Source organism: Diprion similis, chromosome 12 (assembly GCF_021155765.1).
Source record: "Diprion similis isolate iyDipSimi1 chromosome 12, iyDipSimi1.1, whole genome shotgun sequence".
Classification (NCBI taxonomy): domain Eukaryota; kingdom Metazoa; phylum Arthropoda; class Insecta; order Hymenoptera; family Diprionidae; genus Diprion; species Diprion similis.
Window position 1 is genome coordinate 3,637,134 of NC_060116.1, and position 22,266 is coordinate 3,659,399.

Below are 22,266 nucleotides of genomic sequence, written 5' to 3' on the forward strand. Positions count from 1 at the left end.
CTCGTCCAGTCATCTGCTGCAACTGCTATACTCGTTTAAATTCACATAATTTCAGTCATCCTCAAGTCATCTCCTTGAACCCATGCACGGCTGATGATTAGTCGTTATTTGATCCGTCGGTAAACGGTGTGGAAAATGGAGAAAAACTATCGTCGACGAGTTGAAAAGATGTGAATTATTTTCTTAATAAATGATGAATTTATTGCGATAAATTTTGTGAAACTGTGGAATAATAAATGTACGATAATTGTTTAACCACCGTGAAGCGTTTCTAAAATGTTTTTAGAAGAAGAAAGAAATAATAACAGCAAGAGAAAGAATGAAAGGATCCAATGATTTTGTGACCAAGTGAACGAATCAATCTACCATGAAAATCTCAGTGGAAAATGAACTTCGTCAGACTCGGCAACCCTTGGAGGCATAAAGTTTAACAACGAAGTTTCTAAATGACATTAGTTAATCGCATCTCAAAAATGGAGGACAGTAATACCCGAGTATCTGTTTCCGGTGACACATCGAAACAGTTAAAGTTCGGTATGGACAGGATATTGTCGAAAGAAATATCAGCCAAGAAAGAAGGTGAGAAAAATAATCCACCGGCAGCATGCGCACGTGTTGTTTAAGGGGTCTAACCAACTGACGAGGAAAGAAAAGAGTTTTTTCAAATATTGATTTCATAAGTTTAACTGTAAATATTGATCAGCCTTTGTTAGGCTTCAATAAATACACTATCTAATGAAATAAAAAAAATTTTTGCAATATATTTTCATCACTTTTTATACGCGAAAATCGTAGTTAAAAATCAGTCTGAGAAAAAAGTACCTGAAACAAAAAAATCTCACGGTTTTAGATTGAGCATGTTAATAGCCTTAGAATGAATGAATCGTTTTTAAAAATTCTGATTTAAACTATATTTTTTTGCAAATAACGGTAAAAAAAAGTGGTCTTTTTCAACTTTTTCGAAAAATAACCGCTATTTTGTTAATTTTTCAAATATAAAAAATAGTATGATTCATTCCAAAGCCATTCGATTTTCTAGTTTCAAGTTAACCATCTCCGAAAAATCATAAACACGATTTTCGCGTATAAAAAGTGATAAAAAAAATCGATAAAAAAATCTTTTTTTAATGTAATTCGAGAGTGTATTTATCAAGCCTAAAAATATTTACAGTTAAAACTAAAACAGAAAAAACCCCAATCATAGACCGAGGCGTTGATGAGCTACGAAATTTCTCAATACGTCGTGACGGCATGACACCTGCAGTGAAGAAAACTTTCATTTTCAGAGGAACCCGTGTCAAGGCCTATACCCATCCTGTTCAACTCCTCAGTGTCGTCTTGCCCTTGTCCGGGAGGCTGCGCCAGCTGTGAAGTGGCCAGGAATTGTGCCTCGATCGGTTTTCCTCATTCGAATTTGCCGCTCCTCTCACACCATAGCTACAACCTTTTCGAGGGCTACAACAACCCCTACAGAGCACCCCTAGTGCGACCGATAGCCAGAGGTAAATATGCCAAGTAAAAAGTATTTTAGCCTCGACAATCCGAATCCGTTAAATCCTGTGTTTTAAGGTAATCAAAAATTTTATTCTAAAAACTTTTTTAGGAAGATAAATTACTCGTTTCCTCTTTTTCACCAGCACCAAAATCCGAAAGGTTCTGTTGCAATTGCGAAATCAGATCTATTCGATAGAATCCTTTTTAGAAAGAAAAAATTATCCTTTCGATATTATTTATGTTCATTGAATTGTATACAAAAATAATATTCAACTGTGATTTAGGTGTTTTAATTTCATTGCTCTTCTAGTTTCGCTAGTGGGACAGAATTTTTTAGGCTTTGCAAAGATCATTTTGCCGCTTCAACGCGTTCGGAAAATATTTTCTTAATGCAAGAAGTAACACATTATTTTGTCGCGTGACCAATTAGTCTTACTCTGGTTTTCATAAATTTTACTTTACTGTAGATGATCGTATGAAACAATTTGGTTTAATCTAGCAGATTGATGCTGCGTTCGAATTTTTATGAAATTACGAAAGTATTCAATTGAAGCGATTAAATAAAAATCAAGATTTCGTATATATATATATATATATATATATATATATATATATATATACATATATATACAGAGTATATTTTAGTATATTTTACTAAATTTAAGTCTGCTTCTTTCAACTTTTTATCACCGTTGGTGATGATATAAAAAAGCATTCGTTTCGGTCGGAAATCATTTTTTCTGATTGTCATTACGTTTCCGAACCTCTAGAATCCAAAAACCAGGCTTTTGGAAAATGTTAGTCTGGTTTTCGGTCTGACAAGCTTTCACAATGATCTCAGAAACCGCTTGACGAAGAAATTTCAAACTTACAGGATTTTGCAATAAATTGATGGGCAGAAAAGATTTTCATGTCCGTTCAATTTAAACTTTCCATTCTACCGGGAGTGAATCGATTTTTTATGTTTTACCGACAAACCTATATTTTTTCTTCCTTACTACTTTTTTTCTAATAAAACGAATATGTTTTTCCCAGTTTATACATTTATTTTTACAAAATCTTACTCATTTTTTATTCATCAATTCTTTTTCTCTTCCTTTCCGTAGTGATGAAAAGTATCTTGAAAAAACTCTTTTTCCAAGCTTATTTTTTCCGCACTTCTCAATGATTATTTGATTATTTTTATATTTGAAAAAAAAAAAGATTGTAGATACCCTTGAAAAAACAATGTCTAAAAATGGATCTATGAATTGATTTGGTTAAAAACGCAAAAAAAATTCTCATAACGTTTGCATCCATAACGAGAGAACATTCGACCGAGTAAATCATGAAGCTAAGAGTTGGAAATCAGATTGCAAAAAATTTTAAAGGAACTAAAATCACTGAAATATTCTTTGAAATAAAGGGTGATCACTCGATATAGTTAAAACAATTAAAAAAATGTCCTGTTTTTACAGTAATTTCCACTGATTTCCAATGATTTCGCAGCGTTCCAGGTGATATCTAATGACTTGTTGTGATTTCCTGTGATTCTACGTAATCCGGAAATTAATTACCTTCACCAATAATACTAATTATACATACTTAGTTCATTTAATTATCAGGATTGTTAATTCACTTCAAATAACTATTCAATCGTAAAAGTAAAGGCGTGACCATCAAAATTTCTATCGGTGTATATTAGGGTGGCGCAATAAAACCGACCAATTTTTTTTTTTTGAGTCTCGTGTGAGAAAATGTTAGTTTTTGATGTTTTAAGAGCCCACTCCAAAGGACAGCTCAAGAAAAAAATTTTAAGAGGTTGCTCCAAATTTTTTAAAATGTCAAAAAGCGTTAAAAAATTAAATTAAAAAACTTATGTTTTCATTATTTTGTTTGATTTTTAATTTATGTCGTGGTGTATTGTTATCGATTCTTTCTTACTAAATAAAAGAAAAAAGATTTATGAAATTTTAATATAAATATTAAAAGGTCGCTCGAAAAGTTCTAAGGAAATGCACCAAAAAATTGAAAAAAAATTATGAGCGACTTTTCAAAATTTAAATTTTGAACTCAAACTTTCGGAAACTTATTTTTTTTTTTGTCTATAAAATTACACCATAAAGCGAAAAAAAAAATCGATTTTTGACGATTTCTGACGTTTTAAAAAATGTGGAGCAACCTCTTAAAAATTTTTTTTCGAGCTGTCCTTTGAAGTGGGCTCTTAAAACATCAAAAACTAACATTTTGTCACACGAGACTCAAAACAAAGAAATAATCGGTTTTTCTGCGCCATCCTAGTGTATATATGTATTTTAATGAATTGGAAAATTCGTGTACAAAGTACGATGATTGTGAAAATTTCGAGCACCTATTTCGTCTGCAAATTGAAAATATTTTTCGTCCTCATATATCTTGGCTGTCACAATTTCATCACACATTGTGACGAAGTTACGTGATAATTTTTTGTCGCTATAACTTTATAACTTCAATTTAAGCAAGTATAGTAATGATACTGATCAATTTGTGTGTTTACAATTAGTGACATTATATTGCATACTAAAGACTTATCGTGAAGAAAATTGTACAGAAAATTGTCAAGAATAATTCCCTAGCAAATTAAACTATATTTTACACCTTGCCAATCATATTTCATAATTATCCACATCGTGTGTGTAACTTATTTAACCTGTATCACGATGATCGTTTTTATTGCTAGAAATTATCGCAAAACCGCAACAAAAAAAAAAAAACAAAAAAAAAAAAAACGTTTGGTCATCTAGAATTGTAAACTTTTTCATCAACCATACGAAGCTTATCGAATGTTAATTGTTGACAATAAGTATGAAACTCATTCGTAAGTCCGAACGTATAAAAAATCGTTTGCATCTTTATACTCGCCTTGTGTGATTTCAAAGCCATATTTGGCAATTCGACAGCTAAAGTTTCTAATATCTTTCCATTATATCAAAAGATGATTCTATTCTCAAAACCAACTTCGAATACTAATTGTTGAATTTCTTGGTGTAACCTCCAGATATTTTTTATTGTCACGTAGCGTAATTGCAAAGTGTAAAACTATTCGAATAAACATAAAATTTCTATTCCATTTCCTCGATAATTAAATCACGAATGTTTCCATAATCCGGCAATTAAAAAAAAAAAAAAAAAAAAAAAAAAAAAAAAAAAAAAAAATCACGAATTCCACGAATTCATCCCTTGATCAACAAAATCTTAAACAGCGATCATCGGTTACCACCCAGTCACCTCATCAGTGAGATTCCGTGACTAAATCTGGCCAACCATGATTGCGTGTAAATGCTTTTTGTGATAGCCTAACGGAACAATAATCGTACTCGTATGGTTCTTCTTGTAAACACTAATTCGTTAAGGGAGATTAATTGGTGCCTAGTCGAGTGGAATAAAAGTGAATGATTTACAGTATTTCCCCCTTACTGTATACTCACAAGGCTTGAGCGTCGCGCGTCGGGGTTTCGATGTGATATAGGGTTCGAGCTGCAGTGCGGGAGTGCATTATTAACAAATGTTCACATACGGAGAGAGGAGTAGCTGCTGGTTATACTTATACTTATACTTATACTTATACCCAGTCGAACCGACCGCTGCATGGCAACTAAGGGAAAAATATTTACACTCCGGTAGTAGGTATTCTCGTGTTTCCTGTCTGTGTTTAAACGACATCCTAAGTGCCATCCCAAGTTTACATCACACGTAAACACTCGCGGCTTTTAACCTGCTCCCTTCAGAGATATACATATATCTAGTTGTAAATCGAGATGCTGTACGCGTTTCGAGTGCTAATCCCGCGTCATATCCTCTCGTTTTAACTCTAACAGAACGGTTGTTTGTTCCGGTGTTGAATGTGCATTTTGAAAATTGATAAAAAATAAATAAAAAAAATTTCACTGACCAGATCTTTTTTTTTTTTTTTTTTTTTTTTTTTTCAATATAATTTCTAAGTTGATTGGTTCAAATACAAAATAAATTTCTTAGTTACACGTGCAAATTATACACAATTTTTCAATTTAAACACATCAGATTTAATATACTACTTCGTTTGGCTGGTTCCAAAGTGGGTTTACATAATGGATTAATTATCCTGAGATATGATTTTTTATGCTGTTTTTTTTTTTTTTTTTTTTTTCAGCAAAGTATTGGTTTCAATCAAAAATCACTGTTTCTAACATCAATGAATCTTTACGTTTTTGAACTTGTAGAATCTGTAAGTTTTTCAAAAAATTCCCATGATGATCTCGGAAATGGCTGGATGAAAAAATTTGGCAGGATTTTACAACCAAATAATTGGCATAAAACATTCCCACGTCGCGTTCGATTCGAACTCCTCGTTTTACCGGAAGTGAATTGATTTTCAACGTTTTATCGCACTTTTTCCTCCTTATTACTCTTTCTAACCGAACGGTCATATTTTTAAAAACTTTTTAACCGAGAGGTAAAAAAATTGACTTAGTATTATCTGCTTCGTAAATATTAAGACTTACTGCAGAAAAAAAAAAAAAAATGGTGGTTTTTTTTCGATTTCCCAACAGTTTAACCAGTTAAGATAATAATAACCAGCACTGAATGAAAAATTGTAAAACAAAACAAACTAAACATACGAAACAAGAAATAAAATTATTTACGTATAATATTAATATTCAGCACAGCCTGTGATGACATTTTTTTTCCGGACAATTGCATAATCGGAAAGATAATACGAAGAACGATAATTAATTGATATAGGGACTAAAATGTGACAGTATAAATGTCGTAGAGAAAAAAGTTGATCGGTAAAACGTGAACGTCTGTCCGAAAAGTTGGAACCGAACGTGCAATAAATAATGAGAAATTACCCGCCATCGTGTAATAAAAATTCTAACCAATTGGGGCCGCCCATTAAGAACTGTCGAAATTATTTTTAGCCAGTTTTAGTAGAGCCAAGGAAGAAGAGGAGGTGCGCGCATGGCCGCGGGTGTTGTAGGTGGCTCGAGAAACTCGGGCAATTTGTGTTCGTGGGCCAGAAGATCGTTTGGAGCGATCCCTGCGGCCGCGATGTTTAGATTCGTACATATGTTGTGTACTTTACTGGCGCACTAAATCACCAGCGAGAAGTGCTCCAAGTCTCCGGGGTGGTACGGGAGGGCGAACCAACCAGACAAGCTCTCGTGATCATCCGCACTCTTGTATTATAAGTTAACTACTTTGGTCTCTCGCCCAGCTTCCACCACCGCAGGTTCCTCCAGGCTTCTGGTTTATACTTGTTAGAGGACGATGATACAGGCTCTCCGGACTTACCCTGGATTATTACCCAGATATTGTTTATAACGCGTGCGCCCATGCCCATGTACCAAGATCGAGGGTGTACGAAAGAAAATAGAATAAAAATCTGGACGATTATTTTCATTATTTTTCCACCCTTCCGAGTATTTTGTGCCCGCCTCGCAGTTCGAGCTCTCGACGAGTCTTGCGAGATTTTGAAAGCCATCGAGTAACCGGATATACTTTGGCATATACTGCAAAATACATACAGAATTTAAATGTTTTATACTTATCAAGCCCGTGTTTGTTATGAGCTGGGAATAAATTAAGGGTCGTTGGATTGTAATTTGGTTTTATTAAGGCCTTAGGCCACTCTAGAGGCCAAAACAAATAGGCTTTTTGGGGATTTTTTTTTTTCAGAAATACTAAAAAATAAATCGAGATAACAGAAACGTGATTTTGTTATTCATATCAGTGACTGCTTACAATAATTTTTTTGAAGCGATTTATTTCAAAATGTCGGCTGTGCAGCGTTTTTGCGACGACGTATCTTTTTTTTCGGGGTCCACGGTTGGACTAACAGCTCCTGTAATTTTTTTAATCATAATGAGCCAATGAATTTTTTTGATTATATATAATAACTGCTATAGAAGTACGTAGGATTTTTTTTTTATATCGCGCAGTTCATTTGTTATTAACAATTACCTGACAATTTTTTAAGCAAGTTCTTCACTTTCCACTTTAGAGGTGCGCCATTTGGCCAAATATCAATATATCGCAAAAATTCTAACAAAAGCAGAGCAAAACCAAGATTTTTTTCATTTTTGTTTTTTTTTTTTTGTTTTAATACAAGGACCAAAGTTTTCAGGCCGTAATCAACATGGAACGAATTTTTTTTTTGATCTTTTATCAATGTTACGATTAGAATCTTCTAAAATGAAATTAACTGACTATTGGATGCAAAGTTTTCAAAAATAACAGTTAAATTAATTTCCGACGATTCTAGTCGAAATATTCTGTGCCGAAATCGAATAATATTTAGAAAACAGTGAATATTAGTTCTGAAGTTTGTTAAAAAAAACAAAAAAAGTATTGTTATTATTTATTTTATTTTTTCACTCAATCTTGGAAAGTCTGTAGACAATAATCAGTTTTACTTCGGTAAATCGTAATTAAAAAGTTATTAATAAATCTGAGAAAATTTATCCCATATTACTAATGCGTATCACTACAGCAATTCACTGACTTCCGGTTTCAGTGCCCGTGGCTCCAGCGGCAGTCATATCGAGTAATCCAGAGAGCAGCTCTCGTCGTAAGAGATCATGGTCGAGGGCAGTCTTCAGCTCGTTACAGCGTAAAGGACTTGAGCGAAGATTTTCACTCCAGAAGTACATCACAAAGCCGGATAGAAGACAATTAGCTGCTACTTTGGGCTTGACAGATGCCCAGGTAGGTAATGCGTGCAGCTTTTGCCGAGCTTCAATAGGTGTACAGTCTAGGGTGTTTCATTTTCAGGCGATATTTTTTTTTTTTTTTTTTACTCTGTGCTACCTGAAATTCTCCTACTTTATGAAAATCAAAAAATATAACTGAAAAACTGTTGGTCAGGGGAAATTAACACACAAGAAGTTTTTGTAGCAAATTTTATGCCCTAAAAAAGCTGTACACGTGTTTTTTGCAAAAAAAAAAAATTTTTAACGTCGAAAAATCGAATTTAAACCGTAAAAAAAAATTTTCTATGTTATTTATATGGGAAATCGAATTTTTGAAAGAGCTAAGTCTCTGATGCACTTGGAACCTTTTACTCGGCGGCATAATTTTTTGATTTTTATAAAGTATGAGATTTTCAGGTAGCGCAGAGAAACAAAAAAAATATCGCCTAAAAATGAAACACCCTAGACTGTACACGTATTCAATCATTTAGGTTTAAAAGTATAAAATTTCTTATTTTCATCATTGATCATACTATCGTAAGATTAAAACTTGAGTGACTGAAATCAGCTGCTTGTGGATTTATATAATTGTAAAATTTTTTTCAAACATGAATTTGATACGATTTTTCACTTCCAGGTAAAAGTTTGGTTCCAAAATCGCCGTATGAAATGGCGTCACACGAAAGAAGGAGAATTAACGACTCCCGTTGGACCAGATTCGACCCAACAAGAACCGCAGCGAAATCTCGGCAGCGATTCTTCGATGTTAAAAAATTTCTCAGATTTTAAACGGAGTAAGTCGGAAGTAGATGAAGAGGAGGTGGAAATTGAAGTTGACGTTTAGGAACACTGTGTACCGACGATTTTCATTTTAAGAAGAGAGTTTAGAGTAGTACGAAAATGCACGACTGCTGATTACACGAATTATTCTATTCTTTGTTTAATTCGATCTTATTTTTCCTCTATTTGTTAATTCATAGTATACAACGTTGAGAAGCGTGTAATATATGTAAATAAATCTCTTTGTAAGTTAATAGGCAATCATATTAACTAAACAAATTTGTAAAAATTTAAGTTCCTCTTCCAAAACTTACGCCACGCTATTAAGTTTCAAATATTTTTACAGACACATTTATAGATCTTATCTATATCCGATTCTTCGAAAATTCTAGCAAGATCTTACTCGCTGTAGTTTGTATACGTTAAAACACCTTCAGAAAACAATTTATCTTTTCACACTGTAACGATCGAGAAAGAGTCTTGCCTACGATAATATAAATACAAGGTTCTCGAGAATTTCACCGGAACTATAATTCAATCTGGATAATTGAAAAATTCTGAATGACCAGCGTGAGCGAAGGAAAAATTGAATTGAAACAGGTTATCGCGTCTTAAACCAAATTACGTTTGTTGACGAATCGTGAATAATTAACCGTAAGCCTATACACGATCCGCGAACCGAGAGTTAACTCACGATTCAGTTTCGACCTGGCCACGCATGAAGCTGGTTGAATTTCATTACATAAAAAACTGATTGCCAACAATTGGTTCCACGATGATTCGCTTGTGTAACCTAAGGTGGACAGTTTTTGCCTGCATCCTTGCGATCTCGGTAAGTCTGCGATTACAGAAATAATAAGTGAACCGTGCGATGAATAAATAAATACGTAGAAAATAATACCGAAAGAACCTGAATTGAAAGTAAAAAAAAAAAAAAAAAAAAAAATTACACAACTACTATGAATCGATAGATATGTACCTAATAATTAAAAAAGTAAATCAAGCGTCATGAAATGTAAATCTTTGTGAAAGTCACTTCTTTTTTTTACACATTAAGACGAAATCAAGTCTCACTAAGTGAATACTTGATATAGTATCGGGTTCTTGTTTCTGAATAATTAACACGTATATTCATTGGAGAGGAAATATTTCACGACAGGATGAGGAACGTTCGCCATCTTGTTTTACACCCCTTTGAGTAACGCCAATGTGCTTATAACGAAAGTTTAACCCCATTGCAGATTGGAGTATTGCACGGCATGACACACGTTGAATTTCACGAATATTACTCCCAACTTTTGAACGACGTCGATAAATTGTGCGAACTGAGTGCTGACTACATCTCGGAAGTAATTAGGCGACTGTTCATCAGTAAAAAAACTGATAAACTGAAGATGGTGAGTTGGATTAATATCACGGTCTAATAAGATGAAGATGCAAAGAACAATTTGAGGAGTTACTTCTGAAGCAGATTTATAAAGCTTGATTTCAATTAGCAGTTAAGTTACAACGCGATACGTCTATGCAAGCCAGGTCTTAAATGATTTATTACATAATTATTACCGCCGACAATCTATAGAAGAGTTGTAATCAAAATTTATATAACCAAGCGAAGTCTATGCGATACCTGCTCTTTTCATTTCCCGAAGTTATCAATTTCACAGTGCCGATTCTGCTGTGTCGAATCGCAGTTATATTAATTCACATCGTAACTGTATAACAAGAAAAGCTCACACGTGTGCTTGCGACTGCCGAAAGCATTACTACAAGTGCTTTGCGAACAATATGAATAATAGAGTGGTGCAAAAAAACCGATTATTTTTTTTTTTTTTTTTCTTTCAGTTTCGTGTGACAAAATGTTAGTTTTTGATGTTTTAAGAGCCCACTCCAAAGGACAGTGCAAAAAAAAATTTTAAGAGGTCGCTTCAAATTTTTTAAAATGTCAAATATCGTCAAAAAATTAGATTAAAAAAAATTATATTTTCATTATTTTGTTTGATTTTTAATTCATGTCGTGGGTGTATTGTTATCGATTCTTTCTTACTAAATGCAAGAAAAAAAAATTTATGAAATTTTAATATGAATATTAAAAGGTCGCTCGAAAAAATTTAAAGAAATGCACCAAAAAATTGAAAAAAAATTATGAGCGACCTTTCAAAATTTAAATTTTGAACTGAAACTTTCGGAAACTTATTTTTTTTTTTTTTTTTTTTTTTGTCTATAAAATTATACCGTAACGAGAAGAAAATTAAAAAAAAAAAAAAAAAAATCGATTTTTGATGATTTCTGACGTTTTAAAAAATGTGGAGCGACCTCTTAAAATTTTTTTTTCTGCACTGTCCTTTGGAGTGGGCTCTTAAAACATCAAAAAATAACATTTTGTCACACGAGACTCAAAAACAAACAAAAAAATAGTCGGTTTTTTTTGCGCCACTCTAATGAATATCGAGAAATCGTACGGATACACACTTTAATTTTTGTCTTGAACCCTCTTCCGATATTACAGATTAACAAGCACTACGACCTGATGGTGAAGAGAGCTCAGCCCCTGTTGGCGCTTTTCCATGAAGATATACGGAAGCTTGTCATATTCACAGAAAACTTGCAGAGCATAAAAATGGTCAAGAAGTTCCTCTACTCTTACTTCAGACAGAGTGCAATCAATTTGATCGATCACTTGAAGCGTGTCTACAACTTGTGACAATAGCTATAGTATAATAGATTTCTACTGTGTTGAAATTAATAAGTCTTGTTAGACGTGCAAGTTAATATTTCACATTCGAACACGGCAGCTTGTTATTATTTTCGATTCGATTACCAGGTGATGTTCGTTCAACTTCTACATGGCTATGATGGTAAGTCAGATAGTTCCAGCTGCTTACAATTATATTCCTAAGTAGAATGGAGATAGAAAAAAGCCTTCCAACGATTTTCTAACATCAAGAATCGCAAAATTATTTCGTTCTTATCTGTGGTATTGAAAATTTTTCTAAAAATTTATAAATTCTTATGGAAAAACATATCCAGTAATTAAGTAATGGCGCAGTGTGAAATTATTACAAGTTAATTACCATGTGAAATGACCTTGTAAACATGTATAAGCTACTTTGTTATATCATTGGAGTTGGCATGAATAAAACCGATAATTCAGAAATATGCTGACAGCAGAAATTGGTTAGGGAACTAATCAACTGAACGTTGTTTAATCTTGCGCCAAAGATTCTAAGTAGACAATTTACTGCTGAGTCCTTTGCCCATTTGAGAATAAGAATTCAATTTGTTACCCAGTGAAAATCAGTTAATAGCGAATTTTTACAATACTTGAACAATTTGTGCTGAAGTACAACCTTCGATTGTTGTTTTTCCGAGCTGCCGGTAGCAACGAGTTTGTTGTTTACGTCTCGATTCATCAGCTTCTGGTGTGTCAAATTTGAGAATAAGAAGAACGAAAATAATCGTTTTTACTAACTGACTCGACATTTAGACTTTGAAACTTTGATCATATTACAGCCAGCCTTCGGTTAGAGATCCCGAGAAAAGTGAGTGAATAAAAATTCTTCCTTATACCTAAATCGGTGTCTATTTCACTGAGTCGATTCTGTAGGATTCAATGATATATGACATGTCTGACGTACGAAGGTAGATCCTGATCTTTCACTTCTTCTTCCTTACTAAACGAAAATTCATACGTATTTTTGATATTGAAACACGACGCCTCGACTTCAGTATGCAACGTATTTTCATTCGCTGCGGTATCGTGAATCGAAACACAAGCTCAATTATCTCTGGCAAAACGGTTCATCGTCTTTTTGCTGGAAAAACGCGACCATTGACAGCGATCGAGAGACAAGAACGTTTTCGAGATGCATCCAATGAACTGCTCTGTAAGTTTTTCATTCCATTTATAACCTAATTGTCATGGAAATTCACCTTTTCTTCCGAATTCATGTACCTCGATGCACTCCATTAAGTAGTATGCTTGTACAGTTGATCAACAATTGCACAAACGTGTTTAGAAATGTCAAGTATTTTTATCCGTAAACATTTTTCAGCAGCCACTATAGCTCAGCCGCAAACAACCGGCGGTTTGGCTTCGGAAATGTCACCAACTTCTGCCACGATACCTCTGACAGATACGGCAGTGTCACAGCAAGCAAGTAACATCTTTGATATACCAGATGTGAGTGCATCGCCAGAAGTAACGAGAGATAAGACGCCTTTACCTTTCGAAGACATACCGGGCCCGTTGGCTTTGAAGATTTTTGAAAAATATTGGAAATACGTACCTCTACTTGGTACGCAATTAATTTGCAGCCTGATCATCAACAGATTAACTCTCGGTACGGTTTATTCAAAAATTCGAACCTAAACGATATTCAAAATTCGAATATACATTCATCTTTCGAACTCATTTTGCTCCGCCTGCAGCGCTTCAATAAACTCAGATGTGTATACTGTGTACATTAGGGTGGCGCAAAAAAACCGACTATTTTCTTTTTTGAGTCTCGTCTGACAAAATGTTAGTTTTTCATGTTTTAAGAGCCCACTCCAAAGGACAGTTCAGAAAAAAAATTTTAAGTGGTCACTCCACATTTTTTAAAACATCAGAAATCGTCAAAAACCGATTTTTTTTTTAATTTTTTTTCTCGTCATGGTATAATTTTATAGACAAAAAAAAAAAATAAGTTTCCGAAAGTTTCAGTTCAAAATTTGAATTTTGAAGGGTCACTCATAATTTGTTTTTAATTTGTTGGTGGATTTCTTTAGATTTTTTCAAGCGATCTTTTAATATTCATATTCAAATTTCATAAATTTTTTTTTTTTTAATTTAGTATGAAAGAATCGATAACAATACACCACGACGTGGATTAAAAATCAAACAAAATACTGAAAATACAATTTTTTTAATTTAATTTTTTGACGATTTTTGACATTTTAAAAAATTTGGCGCGACCTCTTAAAATTTTTTTTTCAACTGTCCTTTGGAGTGGGCTCTTAAAACATCAAAAACTAATATTTTGTCACACGAGACTAAAAAAAAAAAAAATAGTCGGTTTTTTTTACGCCACCTTAGTGTACACGTTTATTCGAAATTTGAAGGTTTTTCGAGTTTTGAATAAATTGTCTCATTATTGTTTCTCCGCAAAAATGCAACAGTCACACACGCAAGGGGTCATCATTCGCTCAAACTGTAGATCGAAGTTCTTGCAACAGTTGCAGTGAATTAAGGAATTTTAAAAATAATAGGTCAGCTGAAGTGGAACCGAAACGTGATGCCTTTGAAGTACTTGTTCAACCAGTACGGACCCATAGTTTGCATCCATGGACCCATTTCCGGTGATATAGTCATGATCCATAGGTGGGCAATGGCAATTTATACTCGTACTGAAGTGAAAAAAAAAAATCTTTTAATACGTTTATGATCATTCACGCCAGACCAGAACATATTGCTGAAGTTTACAAACAAGAAGGCGAGAAGCCAGTCCGAAGTGGCATCGACGTTCTACAGCACTATCGACTACACTACAGAAAATCCAGGCTTCCAGGGCCGTTTACAATGTCAGTCAAGTAGGCAGTCAGATGAAGACGTCCTAACCGACTAGAAAGATAACGCAACTGTAGTACTTCAGATACTTTCAAAGTAAGAATAACAATTCTGATCACTGAATCATAGGCAAGGAACAGAGTGGACGGAGTTTCGAGCAAATCTGGACAAACCGTTTGCCCAGCAGCTGACACAGTATTTTGGAAAACTCGAAATGACGTGCGATGAGCTCGTCCAGAGGATACGGAAAATCCGGAACAGGCAGGATGAGGTACGCCGTGAATTGCACTTACATTTTGTGTGGGTAGTGGGTATAGAGAAAATTGAAGGAAAAAACTGTGCTTTTTTATGCTGCACAAAGGTGCCCGGTGACTTTGGTCAGGACCTTTCCCGTTGGGGCATGGAGTGTTTTTCGATCCTGATGCTAAATCGACGTTTGGGTTTCCTCGAGCCATCTGGATTGAATGCAGCGTCCGAACCGGCGAGAATAATCGAAGCTCTTACCACTGCACATCTCTATCTCAGTCGCTGTGAAACTGGTTTCCAGGTTTGGCGGTTCTTCGAGACCCCGTTTATCAGAAAACTGTTCGCGGCCTGTGACGTTATTGATGGGTAGGTATGAATCGGAGTTTCCGTAATTTTGAAACCTTCACCGCGGTCAGTCGTCATCTTCTCACATTATTCTTCGATGCCACGTTATCAGAGTGATCGGCAAATATATTCGACAAGCTCAGAACAAATTGCGCAATCGATCAGCTTCCACCTACCAGGAGAAAAATTCAACCCCAGACAACGTCGACGACAACGGTTCTCCCATCCTAGATAAGCTGATCTTGGATCAAGAGATGCAGCCTGACGATATATCGACTCTTATGATGGACATGATCATTTTAGGTGTTCAGGCGGTGAGTTCAATCATTTCGATAAGAACGTTAGTTTTATATAATAACTGCACCGCTGGTTCGTTGGTACTAACTTTCTGCCACGCAATTGTTGATTCAGAGATTCAAAACGGTTATGAAAATATGCGAAAAACTAGGTTACGATCATTTCATATTCAAGTAGATTTACCTAGTCGTGGTTATAGTTTGATGAACAATAGTCAACATGTAATAAGTACCCAACGTATCTTCAGACAACGAATAGCGAAGCCTTCCTCCTGTACTACTTGGCAAGGAATCCAAGAATTCAACGCCAACTCTACGAAGAGATTGGTGCTCTAATGCCAAGCAGAGGATCGGAGCTGACCCAATATTCCTTGAAGAAAATGCCGTACTTACGTGCATGCATGAAGGAATGTCTGAGGTAATTTCCCACGGTATCAACAAATGTCATGAACTATTTTCAGTATGTATACACGAAACGCGATTTTCTCTCATTCGACAGACTCAGACCAGCATTCCCATACGTGACACGAGTTCTCCCAAAGTCCATCACTCTGCACGGATATGTGGTTCCGAAAGGCGTGAGTATTGGCTTAGCAATGATAGACGAGCGATATATGACAAGCTATATTATGAACCTAATTTTCTGCAGACGTGCGTCATAATGGCAAATCAGATATCGTCACATCGCGAGGAAAATTTTGAAGATCCGGAAAAGTTTAAGCCAGAAAGATGGCTGTCGAATAACACGGTGCGTGGCGAACACCAAGAGTTCAGTTCTCTGCCTTTCGGTTACGGGGTTCGATCTTGCTTGGGAAAACAGATGGCGGAGACAGAGATGATGCTGCTCACAGCGAAGGTTAGTCTTCGTTTCCAAAGTAATACAAAGACGAGGGTAGATTCACCTCCCCGGATTGGAATTGACGAAAAGAGAATGAGTTTCTGTAATTTTGTCCACAGTTGATCCGCGAGTTCAGAATCGAGTACGACTATGCTGATATCGGCAGCAACTACATGGTGGTCAACGTCCCCAACAAACCGCTACGTTTCCGTTTTGTAGACAGAGACTAGTACCATTCAGCCGGGTGTCGGTGCCCGCAGATGTTTTGAGTGAAGGGACGTCACGAGGGGTGAGCAGCGACGACGTCACGTGAAGCTGAACTATCAACTTCCGGTGTGACAGTACTGGCATCATTTTTTGCAGTTGAACTGATTTTTCAGAATGACCGTTGTCGCAGCATGGTTTTGTACAAAACTAGTTCATTTGTTATTGGAATGAAAACTATGTTTCCCCTTTGTGCTCAGGTTTTCAATAAAACATGTTGTTTCACTACCAGAAAGACGTTCAATTAGAATATCATCGAGAGTAATGTGGTTCGGTGATCTTATCTGGAAACACTTCATGGCTTTCCCACCTCTTATTGGAAGCGTTGAAATCATGAAGATTAGAAAAAGCGATACAAATAACTCTTATTTATATTTCTAATGGTTCTACATTTCTATGGTTCAGCTGGATGAGTTGACTTTAATAGTTAATTAACTTGGTTTTAGTCCTCCATGTTTGTTGTACAAAACAAAGTATTCAAAATTTTCTGTGTTTTTTACACCGGCATTGACTGAAAATATACGAAGACTCACATCCCTGGGTTATTTTACGAAAATGAGAGGCTAGGTCTCGCCGGGTTTGGGGGTATTAGCAGTTTCACGTATTATCAACCAAGTAACTGACCACGTCGGTAAAAGAAGTTCTTCGTAACCAACAACTATCGCGTTCCAAACGTTGGTAACATACCGTCGTCATTGTGAAATTAAAAAGTTGGGAAATTGTGTAACAGAAAAATAAATGTCAATCAAATACACGAACGCGTATCATTTATAATTATTTACTTATTTTGATTTATTTTTTTCAATTTTTTTCACGAAGTCAACTTTGAGCTGCAAATATTTTGGAAAAATCTTAAACTCCTTAATTTTTAATTCCAATCGTTTCAAGAATGTTCCTACGAAGATTTTTTTTATGATTTGTTGAGCACTTTCAAAATTATAAATTGAGAGAATCCAGATCTCAAGTTTTGAGAATGACCAAAAAAAATTTAAACACTTCCGTCTTTGCTTGAAGCATTTCGAAGATATGTAGAAAGCTAAAGCTATTTTCTGAGTTTTTTTCAGAGTTTGAAAACGGTAATATGGTTGTAATTGAGAAAACTTACGTAAGTGCTCGAATAAGGATAATGTGTTGTTTTAGTCCCGAGAGGATCAAACAAATCAATTCTGAAACTGTATATTTTGATTCCGGAAAATCCATCTTTAGGTGACATCAGTCGTTATTTCCTTTTTTTGGATTTTGGTGCAAGATGGACTTGAGTATAATTAACAATTGTGCATTATTTAATTTCAAATAAATATGTGCAAATACTATTCTTATGTGAAGAAGTCTCAGTTTGCCGATACAAATGCGCTGCCTTTAAATAGGCCGCGGAAATTTAACGTGAATTGAAGCATGAAAAATTGATTTTCTGTACATTTATTTTCTGGTGAAGAAAATGTTAGCCATGTATCTTACCACAATAATATTTCATCCGTTCATAATAACTCATAATTCGTTATTCAAGTAACACTATTTTTTTCCATGTGACTGTTTGTCAAATGCAGTTACATTAGGATTGCTGAATTTGACTGCAATGAATTGCCTCAAATGAATTTGCATAAATCAATAATTCTGATATTGAAGATTTAAATGTAATAATGGATGAATATTTGGTCATGAAATTACGGTTGTCGAACAAGATGAGCACAAGTTAAGCAGCATGTACATTAGACTGTATCAAAAAAATTGACTACTTTTTTTTTTGAAAAATATACTGAAAATATTGTTCAGGATACCGAAAAAAGGCGCCTGTTAAAATGGGAGCTCTTAATTTTAATTTTAAGATGTGCCTCATCGCGATTTTCTACTTTCCATAAGAATAACATGGCAAAAATGGTTCTTGCTCCTTGCGAATTTTATAACTAGATAACGACGCGTCGTACACAAAATTCAAAAACACGTTTTGGTAAGAAATTGAACATTCTACAAAAAAGGTCTCTTGTCATTTTACGATAAATCTACTCCTTCAAAAGTTATTTAGGGTCAAACATCAACAAAGGACCTCAAATAACTTTTGAAGGAGTAGATTTATCGTAAAATGACAAGAGACCTTTTTTGTAGAACGTTAAATTTCCTACAAAAACATGTTTTTGAATTTTGTCTACAAAAAAGATCATGTGAAAGGACTGGGCTGAGGAATTTCTTTTACTACTGCCTCGACGATGTTGAAGTTTAGAAAAAAGCTATTTTCGAGAATTTCAAAATTTAGATATTCTTGTATCGTGCGGTTGCTCTGTTTGATTTGTACGTCGGAACAGAAGTTATGGTGAAACCTGAGATGCGTGCGATTTCATTTAGTACCGAAAAATCTATGTCGAAATTCGTTGCAATGTTTCAAAGTTGAAAAAATTATTTTTTAACGAACTTTGACATAAGTTATTCGGTACTAAACAAAACGCACGCCTTTCAGGTTTTATAAAAACTTTTGCCTCGTGATAGAGAACATAGCCACCGATGGATTCAAGGAATATCTCAATTTTGAATTTCCCGAAAATAGCCGTTTTTTCAAAATTTCAACGTCGCTGAGGCTGCCGTGATGAAATTTTTTCATCTCAGTATTTTTGCGTAGGCTATTTTTTAGTAAAAAGGCGTTCCCGCAAGAGTCTCGGAGAAGACCGAAATGCAAAAGATAGGCCCTTTTTCGAACCGCCCTATGAAATTTATCCTATAGATGGAGGACTAAATCACTCGATCCCTGTATCTCTCGATCACTCGATCAATGGATCACTCAAGCACTCGATCACTCGATCACTGGACCACTCGATCAAGCGCAGGATGACACCAATTTTATTCGAATAAAATTCCCTTACTCTTCCCGTCAAGAACTTCAGAATTCCCTGACGTTTCCCCATGAATATTAGACAATGTTAGGTAGTTCTTATGACCAAAATTTTGAGAAGTTGTGCACTTTTGATATATAAATTTGTATCTCAAACACACATAGTATCGCTTCGTTTTACACGCATAATTAAAAATCGAACAATACCATTTCCGGAAGTTAGCTTGACCGAATTTACGAAGCATAGCCGAGGAGTGAAAGAGATTTATGAAAAAAGCCCGTGCTTCCCTATGATCCATCATACTGCCCTGACTTTACTCCATAGACGAAATTCCCCGACTGTTCCCGAGTATCCCGACCTGTCGCCACCCTGATTATCAATCGTCGCGCAAACGAAGCGTTTGATTCCCGTGATTAATCTACGCGCAAAAAGGCACAGCTGATTATTCCGTACAAAAGTCTTGAACGTCTAGGACTCGTCGCAAAATGCTGTAGAAAACCAATTCGCATCTGCGTCTTTCTGAATCCGACACATTGCGATGCGAATTGTTGTTCCGAGATGCGAGTCAAGTCGGGGAGGGAGGTTGGAGAGCATGCATTATTGTGTGGCGTGACGGTCGGCGGTCCTCTTCGACGCGACGTCTTCGAACTCAACATCTCTCCCCATCTAGCGTGCCACGGAACGCGATAGATGGCCGAGAGATGCGTTTTGCCCATTCAGACGATCACAGAGATCAATTGCATGAAATAATGATAGACAATGACTCGATAATTGAATTCAACAACGACTGGAGAATGATAGCAAAGTGACAAGATATGAGTTTTATATTCAGTCTGTCACGTGTTTTTGGATGAAAATCACTGTGATCATTTGACGCTGTGGATTACAAAAGTTAATAACATCGCGGTGCATCGCGACCTTCCTACCCTCGTCTGATTCCCAACGAAACCACCCGACGGAAATGTTGAAAAGGCATTCACACGCACATCTACATCACACTTCGCGACGGATCCCACAACGGCCACCTACCTACCCGATTACCTATATTCGCTCTGAACGATTCTCCATTTTCTCCAACACACATCATTCCTCCTCATTCGCGCCGTGGTCACTGTGACTTACTTTTTCATCGATTACCTGTGGGGAGCAAAACGTTTTTGTACCATAGTCAGCGAGAGTATTGTTTCAGTGATTTCTGGCGGACTATCGGTACATCAACCTTTCGTAAGATGGATTAAAAACATCCTGTATGCTTATCAGCATTTTTCTAAGCGAGCTAGGCCTGTAGTTGTTCCGTAATTGCTGGGCGTTGAAGAATTGAAAATGATTCAAGATACATATATCATGCAAGTTGATTACGCTACTTCTTTCTGCGAGACTTTGAAACGTCATCAATTAAATAATTGTTGGAATATGTTTAAGCCTCAGGTTTATCCACCACTTAAACGACATCGTTGTAATTATATAATCGGTAGCTGAACACAATCTGTTTTCGCGAATGTTGAGTAAGCGATGGTAACCTGTCGCGATGCTCATTCCACTTTCAGCAACGTGCGATATTTCTAACTTTGAGTAACTGTGGTAAAACAGGTCCACTTTGATAAGAGAGGAAGAAAAAAACTCAATCAACTGAAAGACAAGCACCGTTGAGATCGCGAATGAGCCTATCCATGCAGCTAAGAAATCGAAGATTTGTGCAACAATTTTTACCGCCACGCCACGTGACAGAGGAGTCCCAGGGAATTAATACCCGTAAACTAAACACGTGCAAACTCACCAACGTTGCCGAGTAATGAAGAAGTTACTCGGATGTCTCTGCTTAACTCTGAAAAAACCAAAGAGGAAGCTCGAATTAGTTTAGCAAACTGGATTTTCTATTATTACTCTTGTCTACTCTCATATTTGTTTGCCGCGTGTTACGCAATGACAAAAATTAGGTTTCAAATACAGCGCATTGAGTTATCATACAATAATTGGAGTAAGTTTTCTTACCTCCTCCGGGTTGCTCCACACTTTGCACGCACATGTAGTAGTCCTCGCAGCTTCTCAGGTTGTACGGTGGTCACACACTTTTCACACTACACTGAGAATATAATAAAATATTATAGCGAAATAATAACAGGCTAATAAAATAAGAACAGATGTTGATTAAATGCATAAAATTATTGAGCAGCTAAAATCATGTACGACCAAACGGGATATAGTAATGAGAAATCATATGGAATGTGTACCTTTCAGTTTTATTCACTGCATAGCTAGTAGTTTAATTTTTAGTTCGTTGTCAGAGCTCGATCGATTGGATCACGTCGTTTGGATTATCGCTAAATGTGGTCGATTGCGCTGCTATATAGTGTACTCCTGTTAACAGGTCAGAAATGAAAAGACTTTGTTAGTATTTGTTTTGCAGAATTAATATACAAACGTTGGAAAATCACAGTGATTTTTTGTAAATATAACAAAGAAGCGAATACCAATCAATTGTAGCTAACTGACGAATTTCTCGAATTAAAAGTAGCCTAAAGGTATAATCAAGAATGACCTCAAACGTGTACCTGTTTACTAGTCTTCTGTATTTTGTTTTCCAACGTATATTCCCAAGCTCACTCGATGCAGATACTTGCTAACTTCGTTCGTTCCTGCAGTAGTTCGATTCTGTAACCAGGTGAAGAAAAAAACCGTAACATCTTTCTAATATCTGATCTGATTCAACATTCATATACTCAGGTTTGACGGTAATGCGTTATGGCAAATTTTGAAAAATTTCATTGATTAGGGGCCATTCATTAATTACGTAAGGGTCCAGGGAGGGAGGGGGGGTTTAAAAAATCTCTACATGACCTTATCTCGGGGGGAGGGGGGGAGGGTAAAAGCCATTCTTACGTAATATTTTATTACTCTTCCAAATACTAAATAATTATTCAGAATAAAAATAAAAATCTTTGATTTA

At 35.6% G+C, this 22,266-nt stretch overlaps 3 protein-coding genes across 4 annotated transcripts; all 3 read left to right on the forward strand.

The window, feature by feature from the left end:
• Positions 1-308: 308 nt before the first annotated feature.
• LOC124413014 (H2.0-like homeobox protein) lies at positions 309-9,209 on the forward strand. The gene is made up of 4 exons (XM_046893302.1): positions 309-579; positions 1,287-1,502; positions 8,009-8,199; positions 8,821-9,209. The coding sequence occupies exons 1-4, from the start codon at positions 447-449 to the stop codon at positions 9,025-9,027; spliced, it is 747 nt and encodes a 248-aa protein (XP_046749258.1). The 5' UTR covers positions 309-446; the 3' UTR covers positions 9,028-9,209.
• Positions 9,210-9,663: 454 nt separating this feature from the next.
• LOC124413061 lies at positions 9,664-12,108 on the forward strand. Its single transcript, XM_046893389.1, has 3 exons — positions 9,664-9,795; positions 10,205-10,360; positions 11,470-12,108. Exons 1-3 carry the CDS (start codon positions 9,739-9,741, stop codon positions 11,662-11,664), a joined length of 408 nt encoding a protein of 135 aa, XP_046749345.1. The 5' UTR covers positions 9,664-9,738; the 3' UTR covers positions 11,665-12,108.
• A 288-nt stretch (positions 12,109-12,396) lies between these two features.
• LOC124412997 (probable cytochrome P450 12a5, mitochondrial) lies at positions 12,397-16,791 on the forward strand. 2 transcript variants are annotated; one of them, XM_046893267.1, is made up of 12 exons: positions 12,397-12,502; positions 12,690-12,847; positions 13,019-13,303; positions 14,211-14,322; positions 14,400-14,522; positions 14,638-14,779; positions 14,870-15,120; positions 15,212-15,413; positions 15,644-15,813; positions 15,895-15,973; positions 16,045-16,251; positions 16,353-16,791. In XM_046893267.1, exons 2-12 carry the CDS (start codon positions 12,691-12,693, stop codon positions 16,461-16,463), a joined length of 1,839 nt encoding a protein of 612 aa, XP_046749223.1. In that variant the 5' UTR covers positions 12,397-12,502; position 12,690; the 3' UTR covers positions 16,464-16,791. The 2 variants fall into 2 exon arrangements, with proteins under 2 accessions (XP_046749223.1, XP_046749224.1); XM_046893268.1 differs by lacking the exon at positions 12,397-12,502 and having other exon boundaries at positions 12,687-12,847.
• Positions 16,792-22,266: the final 5,475 nt, after the last annotated feature.